Source organism: Pelophylax lessonae (assembly GCF_965119305.1).
Source record: "Pelophylax lessonae genome assembly, chromosome: 1".
NCBI lineage: Eukaryota > Metazoa > Chordata > Amphibia > Anura > Ranidae > Pelophylax > Pelophylax lessonae.
Window position 1 is genome coordinate 576212474 of NC_138768.1, and position 16205 is coordinate 576228678.

The 16205-nt window shown below is 41.8% G+C and overlaps 1 protein-coding gene across 1 annotated transcript in view; it reads right to left on the reverse strand.

Annotated features, from left to right (window-relative positions):
* Window positions 1-16205, reverse strand: part of FAM13A (family with sequence similarity 13 member A) — a 321224-nt gene that overhangs the window by 51343 nt on the left and 253676 nt on the right. The window contains exons 14-15 of the mRNA XM_082272109.1: window positions 14077-14119; window positions 10874-11021 (exon numbers count right to left, since the gene is read on the reverse strand). Coding sequence (XP_082128235.1) covers window positions 10874-11021; window positions 14077-14119 — 191 coding nt within the window. The remainder of the gene's footprint in view (window positions 1-10873; window positions 11022-14076; window positions 14120-16205) is intronic.

Genomic DNA, 16205 nt, shown 5'->3' on the forward strand with positions numbered 1-16205 from the left:
CAGTGCCTAGGTGTGAAGAAAATACCAACTTTCAGAAAAGTCAGTGAAGCATAAGATATTTGGGAGGCTAACCTGACAGAGGGAAGGCAGACAACCTTAAATATAAGGATGTGCCTAACAGAACCTCATGTGCCTATATGGTTGCTTTACTTTTGGGTAGTACAGGACAGATGTTCTTAAAGTATAGTAAAAACTAAGTGCAAAACATTTTATTGCCGCAGGTGGCCCCCATTGGTGAGATTCTTCTTACTTCTCTCCAGTTTACAACACAGCCAATGGGACAGTTAAAAAAAAAAAGGGTAAATATCCAAAAAGGTGTGGAAATCAGGCCATCATAGAATCAAAATAGAACAATTACAGCGCCCTAAAGACAACTGGGGGTTGGCGGTACAGAATCCCAGGATATACTATATAGCATGATTCGGCAGGCTCCTCAGTGCGGCTGATGCTGCTGGGTTCCGAATCGGTCACTGTTCCTATGGGCTCTGTTTCAGGCTCGTAAGCTCCTCCTCCTGGGTTGGAAATCCTCCACGCCACCCTCAGTGGCCTCTTGGATTTTACATATAGGAAACACTTTAATTATGGAAAGGTATATCTATCAACATAGAGGCAGCCCAACCAAATTTGAAAAATTGTGGTCGTCCTGGCTGGAGACGCCTGGGCTGAGTCCCGGGGAACTTGTAATGTCTAGACTACTGCAGTAGCTTCGGGAGGGGTAGGCCATGCACTGTTTTTACTGTCTGGTCAATGCGCTGTTCATCTCCATCAGCACTGTTGGAGGGTGGCTGTGGGATGAGGGGACACTGGGATGACTGTATTTTGCATTGTTTGAGGTAGGCTAATGCCATGTCTGTACATTGGAAAGTGTGTTTGGTTTTTTTTTTCTATGTTCAATAAAAACTTTTCCGATTTAAAAAAAAAAAAAAAATATCCAAAAAGGGACACCGCAAATAAAAAAAAAAAAAAAAAAAAACCCCGATTTTAAAAAGGTACCTGCTCCCACTTCTATATCGAGCACCGCAGCACTCAGGAACGGAAGTTTTTCTCCCTCTCTCCTGCAGTTTTCTGGGACACTAACAGGTCCCAGAAGACTGCATCCACCAATACAAAACTTTTTTTTTTTTGTCTATAGGCGGAGCTCCTCTTTAAAAGTGAAAGAAAATCCCAAATTTTGGGTTGTCCCCAGAAAAGGGATAGAGGAGAAATCTTCCAATGTGGACACTAGTTCTGGTGACCCCAAGAAATTTCCTTAATTTGCAGGGATTTTCTCGTACTTCCTGTTTGGTTATGGGACAAGAAGTAAAGGGAACACTCTGAAATGGGACACAAAAAAAAAAAATATCTGACAGCCGTTATATCCCTCACTTACTCTATCCAAAATAAAAAAAAAAAAAAAAAATGTTTTGCCTATACTTCTACTTTAAAGCAGAACTTTAGTGAAAACTGAAAATGTTCTGAAAATTAGGTCATGATAAATCACTTTAACCCTTCTGCAGGTATAGCGATCTAAAACAAGAAAAATGCCTATACTGTTTAACCACTATAGGTCCAGAATCGCAAAAAATGGCCTAGTCTTTAAGGGGGTAACTTTTACGATTTGGCACTGCGTTGCTTTACTTGACAATTGCGCAGTTGTGTGACTCTGTACCCAAATTGATGTCTTTTTTCCCCACAAATAGAGCTTTCTTTTGGTGGTATTTGATCCCCTCTGCGGTTTTTAGATTTTGCACTAACAACAAAACAAAAAAAAAAAAAAAACAGCGGCAATTTTGAAAAAAAAAAAATATATATATATTTTTTTTACTATCTGCTATAAAACATTCCCAATAAAAAAATAATTTTTTTTTTTATCCGTTTAGGCCAATCTGTATTCTGCTACATATTTTTGGTAAACAATCCCAAAAAGCGTATATTAATTGGTTTGCGCAAAAGTTATTACAAACTACAGGATAGATTTATGGACTTTATTTAATTTTTTTTATTAGCAATGGCGGCGACCAGCGATTCTTAGCGGGACTGCGACATTGTGGCGGACAGATCAGATCTCAGATTTTTTGGGAACCAGTGACATTAGTACAGTAATCAGTGCTAAATATTATGCACTGTTACTGTATAAATGACACTGGCAGGGAAGGGGTTAACACTGGGGGGGGGGGGGGGGGGGGTGATCAAGGGGTTAAATGTGTTTCCTATTGTGCTTACTAACTGTGTGGGGGGATGGGTTGGACAGAGGCAGAGAGAGAGAGAAATCAGTGACTCAGCTTAGCTGAATCACATGATCTTTCCCTGCCTCTCTGACAGAAGAGCCGCCTGCTTTGTTTACATAGGCAGGCGGCTCTTCTGTCACTCTAGGCAAAGATCACGGGAGGCCGGCGGCGCTTGGGCCCTCTCCTCCCGTCGTCTGGCTCCCGCGGTGTCCAATCACAGTTAAAGACCAATAATGCACTGTCTCACCCTTCTCTTCACATGCTCAGTAGTTCTCTAGTCTTGGCACTGTACCTAAAATCAGAGTCACTGCAGACCAATCAGCTGACAGCTTTAAAATGTACTGATGTTGAAGGGGGAAGCAAGCAACAGGAATGACAGACTGTGGGAAAACAGATTAGGAAAAGAGAAAATAAAAGCAGGAGAGACGAAAGGGAAAAAAACTCTGCTGCAGGGAAACACAAAAAAAAAAAAAAAAGTTAAACTTAAGTAAACCAATGGAAGGTGCTGTTATCTTTCCTGCAACCACATGCATCCCTTCTGCAGATCAATTGTGTTCTCCAATCAGGGGGGGCGCAGGGAGCCTTCCCTGCCAGGAGAACACACCATGATTATTGCTAGCGGCTATAGCCACTGGCAATAATCGCATGAAAAATCCGACATGCTGGTCGTACCCAAGTCAATTGATAGATCAACTTGGGTACAGTCAGCCTGTCCATAGAGATTCAAATCATCCAAGGCCAGCTTAACAAGGATAGTGTCTTATCTCATCGCTTGATCTCTCCTTTCTCCCTCATTGGCAGATCTGCGAACTTCAGCACTGTAAAACTTCTGTTAGATGTTCAATCAAGGCTGGAAATGCACATATCTTATTTGAAGAAAGTGACAATTTTTGAGGCCAAGGAGAGGGGGCAAGAATTTCTGATAAGGAAACAACTGCTCTGAGCTTCAACAAAATGGTGGCCCACAGCAAGACGAAACAGGAGCAATGCTGGAGGCAATTTACAGCACACACTCTTTTTGGTAGCATAATTATTGTGGAACATATCACTATCACACTTACACTAATGTGGAACATATGTTCTTTTGTTAGAGAACACAATGTGTTATCAAACAGTTATGGGTAAAGTTCTGCTTTAAGGTATCGGTTTGTGATCACAGCATGTACAATTGACATCAAAGCTGAAAAACTTAAATAAGGGTCTTCAAATGTACAATGAAGGATCAGTGTCAATTTTATTTTCTGGCTATGCTAACAGTTAACAAATTTTTTAAAATTACAGTTTGTTTAAATTTCAAAATGTTTCTCCAGTGTATTTCATTTCCAATGGTAACTGAGCAATAGTGACTGTGGAAGAAATGTAACACAAAGCAGAAATCTCCCAAGCATAAAGCAATTGCTGCAGTAAAACTTCTCCTGGGTTGTGTGACTGTCGCCGCAAGCAAAACCTGTCAGATTGTACACAAATGCTCATGGGGGCTTAAGTTATTTGGGCACACTTGCATGGGCCTTTGGCTGCCCCCTTCCTTTTGTTTCTTTCACCACATATATTCTGTGTATGTACCATTACCCTCTTTAAAATTTCCCCACACCTTTTGGACGGATCAATTTAATTAAAATTAAATTACTTCCTCCTCTTCTATATGTGCTACGTCATTGCCCAGTTTGGATACCTAAGACTGTGTTCCGCCAGTTTAACTCTCACACATTCTTACCTTCCTGTGGGGATCTCGCCCTCCCAGACTCCGATTGGCAGTATTGCAGCGACCCTGGACCCGGGGGGGCTGGTGTGTCCTGATTTTTTTTCAGTATTACGTGGCGGGAGTTTTGACTCATGCTCATAACTGGTTGATCTTGGACGCTTCCAACACCGCAGTGGCTCTGGAGGCGGCCCTGGTTGGCTCCTATGAGGCACTGCGCAACCTACTGCTTCGTGGAGCGAGGGCCCCGTACCACTCACTATCTCTACGGTGACGGTAATCAAGGCCTGGAAGCTGAAGTCTCCGTATATTCGGACGGGCCCTGGCCGTCATTCCCCGAACTCCCCATTATGGATGAACCCGGAATTGTTGGAATTTTTCTCCATTCAGGATCCTTCTGTGTGGGCAACCAGGGGGGTCCTCTACTTATCCCACATTTATCAGGGAGAGACGCTTCTGACGTTTGATCAACTGAAGGTCAATTTCTCCTTGCCCAACTCCCATTTTTTTCGTTACCTGCAGCTCTGACACGCTTTTCACAAGCAGTTTGGAGACTCCCCCTGGGATTGAAAAAAACCTCTCTCTACCATTTACAGTACTTTACTTCCTAGTGTACATACTGGGTTAGAGGCTCTGCAGGCCTTCTGGGTGGCGGAGGCTCTAGAACTAGATACAGAGGACTGGGAGGATGTCTGGGACTACCCCCTTCCGTCACTTGGTGGCCACCAGGGACCGCCTGGTGCAGTTCAAAATCCTACATAGATTTCATCCTACTCCGACTAGACTGCATAGGGCTTTTCCTGGCACCCCCGCGACTTGCTGGCGCTGCGGTGCTACTGACCCCACATATACGCATATGATCTGGCATTGCCCGTACTGGACTGTGGTTTTGGACTTTGTGGGTCGAGTGACCACCATCCGTGTGCCTCTCAAGCTTGAATACTGCATCCTGGGACTTGTGAATGATTTGGCCCACTCTGTGGCAACTCGCACTCTACTGGACCTTTTGTTGTTCTATGAGCGGAAACTGGTGGTTCTCAGATGGCGGAGGCCTGATGCACCCACCCTTTCCTCGTGGAAGACCTTGGTGAACTCGGTTATTCCTTTATACAAAGCGACCTATACTAACAGAGGTTGCCCACAGAAATTTGTGAAGGTCTGGAATATCTGGTTGGAGACAAACGAAACTACTAATGATGCTGTGGACCCTGGTGGGGTGACTCCAGGACCTTGATCTGTGCACACTCCCTTCTCCTTGTGGAGGAGACCGGGCTCATATCGCCCCTCTAGACTCCTGGGGTGTCCCATGGTTTACGGACTCTCACATTTTACACAGTCCTTCAATGGTGAAGCACGACCTTATGTGGTCGTTGGTTGCAGCCTTGTTCGGGGATTGTTTTTGTTCTTATAAGGGTTGTTTTGTTATACCTTGTATTGTTTTGAGCCAGGGTATGCCCAACGGCTCTGTTTTGTATGTTGTTTAAAATAATAAAAAGAATTTTCAAAAAAAAAAAATAATAATTTCCCCACACCTTGCGGTACAGGTAAGGGCATCCAAACAAAAAGAAGAGAACTTTACAGAAGGTGTGGGGCTCATTACATAAAGGGACCCCCAGTGCAGGTGTGATTCCTTTTATAAATTATCCCAATCAAAAGAGCTACCTGCCCTCCCACCCGTTGCCACCACTTATTTGTGGTTTGTCAACCTTGAAATTCGAGGGGGGGGGGACTTGTTTTTCGGTTTAAATATGTTGTTTACTTGAGCAAGAGATCTTGATACTTTGCATTTTTTTTTTACATAATTCACTACTGTTGAAATGTAGAAATAAGGGCTTTTTTTTTTTTTTTTTTTTTTTATGTTTCAAACCGAAATAAAGTGCCGTGGCCATAAATTGCCAATTATAAGGTCTGGTGTGTATATTATTTTATCTGGTTGTCTTTGGGGAAATAAGGTTGATTAATGAGGGTACAGAGCAGCCTGCATTCCCATGACATAGAAGGGCTGGCCCATGTACACCAGAGGACAGCACGCAAAGCTGCGATTTAAAAAAAGCAGAAAACAAAATAAAAAAAAAAACAATGTGCAGCAATACACAACAAGGGACTCTGGGGACCAAAGCAGCTCTGGGATATTATAATGTTCTCTTCTGGCTGACTGTATCATTCTCCATCTTGTGATAAAGGAAGATATCAGATGCGCTTTTTTTTTGCATGAAAAACACAGAGCCCAGAACCACAGATGTCCAACAACCATCTGTTACCCTTTTGCATTAGGTATACACATGGTTATAGTCTAATTTAAATATGCATCAATTAAATCAGTTTATCATCGACTGAAGATTGAAGAAAATGTCAAAGCAGAATGCATACTGTGTATAGATTAACTGCACCTAAAAGGCAAGAAAACATTTAGTCACCATTCTCTCTCATTCTCACCTGTACAATATGACAGTGTATTGTTTTAGGTAACAAAATTAGGACGGTTCCCTGCCATCTCTATATTTAGTGTTCTAATTATTAAAAAAAAAAAAAAAAAGTGTTTTTTGATGGGCACTTCACCTGAGTGATTGTGGCCAACAACCAACAACTGAACCCAAAGCTGGCTCGCCGTTTCAATCTACCTACCTAATCCCTTAGCTCACCAGGCTCCCCTAAACACAGGACCACTGCAGAGGGATTCAGGATGGGAAGTGGGAGCAGATTGCTAGATTCACCAATCTCCTCTGAACTGAATGCATTCAGAAGCACTTAGCACTGTTCATTTGAGCTCAGAGCTGCCAGAATCTCAGTAGTGCTGTATTGAAATGAAACCATTAAATTAAAAAAAAAAAAAAAAAATGTAAAAAAACCGACAAAAGAACAAGTACATCTCTAGATTACGTCCACAGTCTCCATGTTCTATCTCTTTAAACATTCTGCAAGTACAGAAAAATGAATTGTTGATGTGCCAGAAATCTAATGGGCTCCTACCTTCTTCGACATAACAAAGCGTATTTTTGGCTCAGAATTCCAAAGCACATGTCAGCCTTTTCTATTACATTTCTAATACATTACAAAGCATATAGACTTCTCCCCATCTTCATAACACCTCTTTATGAACAGGCAGAGATCATGGGAAATTATCAGCTCACAAGATTTCTGGCAGAACCAACAGGTATTTTTTGCACTTTTTTAATATAACAAAAAACTTTTAAATTGTATGTTCAGCGGGGGGTGGGCTTCTTTGTCGTGTTTTGATGTTTTACTTTTGAGTCCTGCATGGCTGGAAGTGTTACGTTGTAATCTTATTTTCTTCTATGCAAAAATGAAAAAAAAAATTGTATATTCTGCAGAAAAATGCAAAAAGCACACTGTAGAGGTTTACATAGACTTAAGAAAAAAAAAAAAAAAGCCTAAGAACATGGTCTATTTGTAGTACTTGAGGGATCTAGTGTGAATAAGCATTATATTTACAGATGAGAAAAAAAACTTTTTTACTTGGAACATGGCTGCTTCAAAGAACAGCCCCACATTTCTTTTCTGCACGTTTTAGAAAATCAGCTTCTAATGAGCAAAGCTGAGCTTCCCAAAAAGAAGATTAACAAATCACATTCCACACATTTACTGAATTGAAATGCTATAACTCAGGAAAGAGCTAAAAACAGACTAACAGTAAATTAATATCCAGACCATCCTTTTCTCAATCTTCTAATCCCAGAGGAACTTTTGAAATAATTTTCGAGTCTCAGGAAACTCTTGCTAGAATATATCAAGTAAGTGGGAAGAGAGTCCATTTACATTTGTGGTCGGGGGGTGGGGGGGAGAAGCCACCTTTAAGAACTGCTAAAAAGATCACGTCTTTCCAATCTGCCAAGTGGAAATGGAGTCAGGAATTTGCATACACCATAAGATGAGAATTCTATCAGCCACAGTTTAAGGAATCTCTAGCAATGTCTGAAGGAACCCTGGTTATATAGACGATCTAGACAAGGGATCCTCAAACTACGACCCTCCAGCTGTTGCAGAACATGTATACAAATCCCAAGAGGCATTGTAAATCTCACATTCACAGACATGACTAGGCATGATGGGAATTGTAGTTCCTTAACAACTGAAGGGCCATAGTTCGAAGACCCCTGATCTAGACAATCTAAGACCTCAATCTCCTTTTTTTCCATTATCACCTAAATAACTACAGTCCTGAAAGCAAAGCTTGTTCAGTTATGGGTGGACATGGTAGCTAAAGGGTTCTCATACCCTAAAAATATACCGGCCAGAAAAGAAATATGGGAGCCCGGCTGCTGAAAGATCAGCAGCAGCCATAATCCCAGTACCAAATTTTTCAGCCAGTGATGGGCTTTCATGTAGAAGCGATTCGAGCGACTCTACAGCCTACTGATCATTTCTTCAGGACACGGAAGGGCCCCCTCCCATCACTATCTTTACTGCGCTTTCCCGTCCCGCTGGGAAGCCTGGAACTGCCGCCGTTTGGTGTGCTGAGGGGAGAAAGGTATATCCTTTCCCGCGTCCCCTCTGTGATGTAAGAAACCAGAAGAGACAAAGATTTAATAATTTCCGGTTTCAATTCTTTGTTTACTTGCCGGTTATCGGTGTTTTTAGCTGCATTGGAGGGCAGAAGAGAGATCTGGGGTTTTATAGAACTCAGGTTTCTCAGTAAAGAGTACCAGTTACTACCCATGCTATCACAAGTGATGTTGCTTCTATCTTGTGAAAGCAATAAAGTAAATAAAAAAAAAAAAAAGTGTTAAAGTGCCTCCTTCTCCCCGTGATCATGCGCAAATGCATATGTAGGTTCTGCACACATGTAAATTCAGCAGATTGCACACCACATGTGAGATATCGCCGCAAAGGTCAAAGTGAGAGCCAAACTTTCTCTCCAGACCTCCTGTGTAACTCTAAACTGGTAACCTATAAAATGCTTTAAAATCGTCACCTTTGGGTACTGCTTGTTGCCATTTTATTGTTGTGCACATTTTGTAAAGCATTATATGTTCAGTGCACATTTTATAAAGCATTATATGTTCAGTATCTAGTTACTCAGCTTAACATCATCTTTTAAGTTTTACCAAAATTGGGCATTACATTGTGTTTGTGTGCACTAAAAACTCATGAAAGTGTATTTTTTCCTGAAAATGTGTGTTATAAAAATGGCTGCACAATTCACTTGCAAAATATAACATTGCAACAACAACCATTTTAATCTCCTTGTAAAGAATATATAAAAAAAAAAAAAAAAAAAAAAGAAGGATGTGAGAATCGTCAAAAAAGGCATGAGGGTCATGTGGTTAAAAGTAGAATGAATGCTAGACCACAGTAAACATGGTCCAATCGCAACTTTTTTGGAATTGGGGTTGTACTTTGCCAGCTTTCTGTTGCCCTGTTCCAACTTTTTTAAAACGTGTTGCTGCTATCAATTCCAAAATGTCCCTTTTTAAAAAAATAAATTAAAAAAATGGTACATTTTCTCAATTTAAGCATTGATGGGTTTTCGGTTTTATATTGTGAATAAAATTATTGGTTTAGTAGATTTGCAAGTCACTGCATTTATGTAGACCTTACCTTGAACTAAATCCTGCTGACTCATTATACAGAAGTCAGTCCAAACATATGTACTGCAGCACCTCATTTTTATTATGAACCAAAGATTTCAATACTTGTTCTTAAACACCGATCCTAGCATGCATATGAACAGATTTTTGAAAACTTTGTTTCAAAATAAAGATGTGTGCTGCAACATAAATATAATATATTTTTACATCCAAAAACAGGCTGTAATGCTTTTAAGTCCTTACACATTTATACAGCGACGTTGCGTTTTAGGTGTGTACAATCCCTCGTTTGCACTTAAATTCCAAAGTCATAGTGAGACATATTTGTGCAGCATAAGGTGTGTGGGAGGAGTCTAGTGACAATGTGCTTCCTCATGATGAGCAGGCTGGGATAACATCCCTAAAGCTAAGTGACCGTGGCGCTCATATTCTTTAGATTATGTGCTCTCTAAAGGCTAAAGCCAAGAAGATCCATATGCTCAAGAAATTGTTGCTACGGTACCTTAAGATATTTTACGATTACAAATCTATTAGTAAGTTCACATTTCAGCCACAGGTGCTAGGTGGTTAGTGGTTCCACCTAGCAACATTAGGGCTGTTGGTTCGAACCCAACCACGGCACTACCTGCCTAAGGGGTTTGCATTTTCTTCTTGTGCCTGAGTGGGTTTCCTCCTACACTCCAAAAGACATGCTGGTAGGTTAACTGGCTCCCGTCTAAATTGGCCCTAGTATGTATTAATGTGAATTAGGGACCTTAGATTGTAAGCTCCTTAGGGGCAGGTACTGATGTGAACGTACAATATATATGAAGGTACTGATGTGAACGTACAATATATATGAATGAAGGGCTGTGTAAATTGACAGCACTATACAAGTACCTGTAATAAATATATTTTAAGAAAATAATTGAAAAAAAAAAAAATCATAACTATATGTGAATATGCACGTTCGAAAGGATTTCCAATATGTCAAATGGTCATCAACTATATCTAAAAAGAAAAAACTAAAAACGTGCTGTTTCTTTATAGTGCCTTAAAAATACTCCCCGTTTCACTTTAAATACCAAAAGGACTAAAAAAACAGGAGTAATAAAATTGAAAAACAATTCTAAGGAAAGCAAACGCTCTATATACCCATCTGTTTTATGAAAATGCAGTATATACCTACTTGTAACACAGACAGCCCCCTCAATACAAACCATACAGGAAAGGAAACCCTTCTTAACATATTACCAGTTCGATATAGAACGTTCTATTCCTCAGGTTCATATACAAAACACCAGCATGAAACGAAAAGTGAACATTGATGGGAGAACATATGATGCCTGAGAGTCTATAGGATTTAAAGAACACGCTTGGAAAATGAACAGGGTTTCATATAGCCAGAGATATATACATCAAAAAAAAATATTCCTTACCTTCCCAACTGTTGTCATCACAAAGAGAGGTGAGGTCCAGACGAGGTACCTCTGGGACAAAGCCCTCCTGACCAACGTCAACATCAAGGCTTCTTTGTGGTCTTAGTTCGGCGTTATTTTGCTGCTCCTGAATCTTCATTTTTACAGCCTGGGAAAAAATAAAAAAAAATAAAAAATCCCCCAGGAAAGGAGTTTCTTCAAAAAACGAGAAGCCACAATGATTGCACAGTAGCAGGTTTCTCACAATGCAGAGGGCTGGGGAAAACCCACAGCTCAAGCTACATGTGCATGCACCCCAGTGATTCCATGCTCCATGACCCTCGCATGCTAATTGGTCAAATGATCCGCCTGAAGTATACAACGCCCCTCTGTGTGCCTTGAACTTTCCCTCGCTTCCTTAGATTGTGCCTATTCTGCTGCATCAGTGTTACATGCACGGTCTCTCAGATCAGTCTTTGAGGAATTACCACTCCCTTTTGTTGACAGCAGCAATAAGACCAAAAAAAAAAACCAAGCAGAATAATGTTCTCACTGTTGCTAAGGCTCCTGCAGCAACACACTCTTTGCTGGACTCCCTCAGGCAAGAAGACTCGACAAACAGTGCAAGGAAGGGATATAGAAATCTGCTAATCGATTTATGCCAACCTAATCATGTTCTGCTCCTGATCATGTCCCTATTTCTGTGGATATTTTTTCAGCTGGGTTTATGAGGAGGAGGGCACGCTCTTTGCTATTTATAGGGGAGCTGCGAGTATTGAGGCAAGTACTGAGCTTATACAGCCAGCGGGAGTTTGGCAACTCAGCTGGAAACAATACAAGTGTTGGGCAAAAGCCAAAAACGCACACAAAGATAGTACACTAGATATCACTGGAGGGAGGACTGTCTGATCACTTGGAAAACTCCATCATGCTTCAGTGTCATTTCTCAAGGATACACTGTATTTAACCCTTCACAGCAGGACCAAAATCCCCAAATTTAATAATCTCACTATAGGATGCAGGAAGTACATGCTAACACGTCTCTAGAGGTAAGCTATGAAGTATAAAATACATGAGGTCCTAATAATTACTGTAAGAATCCAGTGATACCATTTCTTATTTACAGGTTTAGAATTTTTGACTTTGTAGCTGAGGGGCCTGACCCCTTGGCTGCATGACTTGAAAAACTGAATATACAATAAAATAAATAAAAAAATATCCTGCATACAGTGCATCTGGAAAGTATTCACAGTGCTTCACTTTTTCCAAATTTTGTTATGTTACAGCCTAACGCCTCTTTCACACGGCCGCTCCGTTTTTTTTTTTGTCCGCTGTGGCACTTTTTTTTTTTTTTTTACGGACACGGATGACACTCTGTGATCGGCGAGTCCTTGAGACTCGCCCGATCATAGATAGGAGTAAGGGGGCGATCCCGCCCCCTTGCCACGTAATCAGCTGTCCCGAAGAGGAGAGGAATTATTTGTGCCCCCAGTGCCATCTACCAGTGCCCACAAGTGCCCACCAGTGCCATCTGCCAGTGCCCACTAGTGCCACCTACCAGTGCCCCCTATCAGTGCTCACCAGTGCCACCTATCAGTGCCCCATCATAAGTGTCACCTACCAGTGCCTATCATTTCCCATCAGTGCCACCTATTAGTGCCCATCAGTGCCGCCTATTAGTGCCCTTCAGTGCTACCTACCAGTGCCACCTTATCAGTGCCCACCAGTGCAGCCTACCAGTGCCCACCAGTGCAGCCTACCAGTGCCCACCAGGGCCCAACAGTGCCGCCTCATCAGCGGACATCAATGAAGGCAAAAAAGTACCTGTTTACAAAATTTTAAAACAAACTATAAAAACAGTTTTTTTTTTAATTTTCAGTCTATTTTTGTTTGTTCAGCAAAAAAAAAAAAACCCAGTAGTGAAATTTTTGAAATGAAGTAGCATGATTTCAAAGCAGCATTAATGTGAACCAGGTCTAAAGATGGGTTGAATTTATAAACACAAATTTTACTATAGCGGCTTTGCATTGGTGCTCTTGCACATAGGCCGGCTAAGCCCATTCAGATTTCCTCCACCCGGGCAGAGCACAGGTGCAGTACATAGGTGGACAAGGTGTTTTTTACAAACTCCCATGTGCTGTTCTTCTGTCTACAATAGCACAGCACTACCATATACAAGAGTACAGTGGCACACAGCCATTCATTTCAGGCAACCAATTATACGCTAGCAAACATTCAGCTTTTTTTAGTACCCTTGCAAATGAACACAGGCTCACCTTTTGCACTGATATTTCACCTACACAAATGTCTCAACCCCATTAGAAAATCAACCACAATATCTCTAAACCGATCAGCGCAATCTACAACACAAACATCAATGCTGATTGGGAAACTTGTCATCTGTGATGCCTAGCTCCCTGACCCCAACTTTCCTCACAGACCTGTGATTAGCCTACTGAAAGGAAAGAGTACAGTATTAAGAAAGAAGAGTTAACTCCTGGATACTGACTCTAGTCAGGCAGCAGCCAAATCCTTCCAATTAGACACTTATTCATGGGCACAGACACAAACAAAGGGCTAGTTTACCATCAGGCTTTAGAAAGGCCAGTGGGAGTAGAAAATGCCCCATTGTTTTTGTCAGTAGGGGGAATAGTGCCCCATCATTGGTGTCAGTGGGAGGAATAGTGCCCCATCATTGGTGTCTGTGGGAGGAATAGTGCCCCATCATTGGTGTCAGTGGGAGGAATAGTGCCCCATCATTGGTGCATTGGTGTCAGTGGGAGGAATAGTGCCCCATCATTGGTGTCAGTGGGAAGAATGGTGCCCCACCATTGGTGTCTGTAGGAGGAATAGTGCCCCATCATTGGTGCATTGGTGTCAGTGGGAGGAATGGTGCCCCATCATTGGTGTCAGTGGGAGGAATAGTGCCCCATTTGGTGTCAGTGGGAGGAATGGTGCCCTGTGGTTGCTGTCCGTGGAGGATTACAGCCCAAAGGGCTGGACAGAAGCAAGCAAGGGGCCGCATCAGGCCCTTGGGGTGCAGTTTGGACAGCACTGTTTTATACAATACATATTTTACTACAATAGAAGATTATCAAATATTATTTATAATTGCTTTGCCCTTAAGGTGAAGAGATAATGATAATTATCACGATACGCAACTAAAATCTATTTGTTACATTACATTTTTTGGCTTTAGTTACTATGTAAATAAATGGACTCACCGGTGGTAATCTCAGGCTCTCTTTATCGTGATCAATCTCTTTGCTGCAAGACAAAAAGATACAGTACTTGTAACTGGATGCATTCAAAGTTTAGATAGTAAACATTTACATATTCAGAGACTCTGAATATTCTATATATATATATTTTTTTTTTTCTACAGGGAAAAAAAAAAAAAACACACAAAAAATAGAACTCCACTAAAGCTGAACTCCAGGAAAATGAAAGGCCTTTTCAAAAGTTAAAAGACTAACTTCTACTTTAACAACATGCATGTTGTTTAGGGTGTACCATATTGCTAAGCCCCCCAAGACAGTGTGTGGGTTCTACCCCCCCACAACCTCTGCCACTTTCAGAATCAGCGAGGCTGCGTGTGGCTCCATGGATGAATAGACTACAAGTCCCATCTCCACTGTGGCAGACAGATTTGAAGTTATCAATGAAACATGAGTGGTAATCAGCACATTCATAGACCAATGACACTTTCTCCAGATCTCCAACTGAAAGCCCGTACACAGGTATGGGCAGAGAGCTGGAGGAGGAGCTTGCAGGAGCCTGATACTGCACCAGGAATGCAATGCAGGCTCTTGTGGAAATAAAAAATAATAAAACGCACATTTTTTTTCCAGGAAAAATGTCTGAATTTAATATTTTTTCTTGAAAGAAAAGCTTTTTTTTTTTTTTTTTTTTCTCAGAATCGTACTTAACTAGGTGGATGCAGCATTGGTACGATCACTTGGTTTTCACTCCTCCCTGAGCAGAGAGCTGGTGACTGTAAGTCACCGCTGTCTGCTCTGCAGCCCCCTCCTCCCTCGCTCACTGGAGTGCTGGGCTGTGGGGAGGGGGTGAGAGAGTGGCCGGCTCAAGCTCTCAGCAGCTCGCTCAGAGGCTTAGCCCGGTGCTGGTCCAGGCATGTGGGCGGATCCCGACTTCATTGCAGCCATCTTGCTCGAGCCTGGACCGGCTCTGTGACTTCAGACAACAGTCGGCTTCAGCCTGCTGCACTTCAGTGATCCCCAGGATCTATTACGGGTAGAGCAAGGGAGAGTTATAACACCTGTCATATTATTTTTTTCTACATTTGGGTCTCATTGCAGAAGTTTCACTTCACTTCTTGTCCCATAGCCAAACAGGAAATAAGAGGAAATCCCTGCAAATTAAGGGAACTCCTTGGGGACCCCCATGTCAACAGAACGGGTGTCCCCATTGGAAGATGTCCCCTCTATTACTTTTCTGGGGACAACCCAAAAAATGGGATTTCCTCTTACTTTCAATGGTAATGGTAAAACAGGACAGATAGAGAGGATGAATCTCCCTAATGAGGGCACAAACAGCAATACAAACTAACAGGGGTTCTAATCCCTCTTCACTCTATCCAAAACTAAAAAAAGGTTTTGCCTTTCGGTATACTTTACCTGCTTACTTCTGTCTAGGGGACCAAATAAAGCTGTTTCACTTACTGGGCCCCTGCACTTCCAGGCTCCTCCAAGCTGCTATACCGGTAACTGCAGCCTCTTTTCCCCTATGCTCTGACATCAAGACCAATACAGGGGCTATAGCCCTGCAATGGATATGATACACAGAGAGACAGTCCATTGTCAGGGAGCAGTGGAGTAGAGGAATAGGTATATAAAAGTGATTTTCCTCACCTCTAGACAGAAAGGAACAGTTAACCCTTGCAGTGCAGGTGCAGACCCACTGTAAGGGAGGACTTCCACTTTTCACACAACTGGATCACTTTGTTAGCCAAGTATGCAATTGTGATGATCAATAACTATTGAATTCAAATATCAATGCCCGATATGTCTAGGGAAGATACATTACTCTATAATGGCAAAGACTATCAGGTCCTTTGATGGGTTTGTATATGTGAATCTGACAGAAAAAAGTCTCAAGAAGTGTTTATTACTTGTGGGGATTGTTTAGCAGACAAACCAAATAATGCAGCCAACAGATCCAGAAGCACGGACAGGATACTGACAGGGCTACACAGCTGAAGACTTTTCGTATTACATACAGACTCCTGTCAGTAACCCAGGCGAACCAAATGGACTCCATTCCTGCATCAAAGTAATTCATTCCTGCACATACCTTTAGATGCTGTATCTGCTGTATATGGCCTCACGGGGGT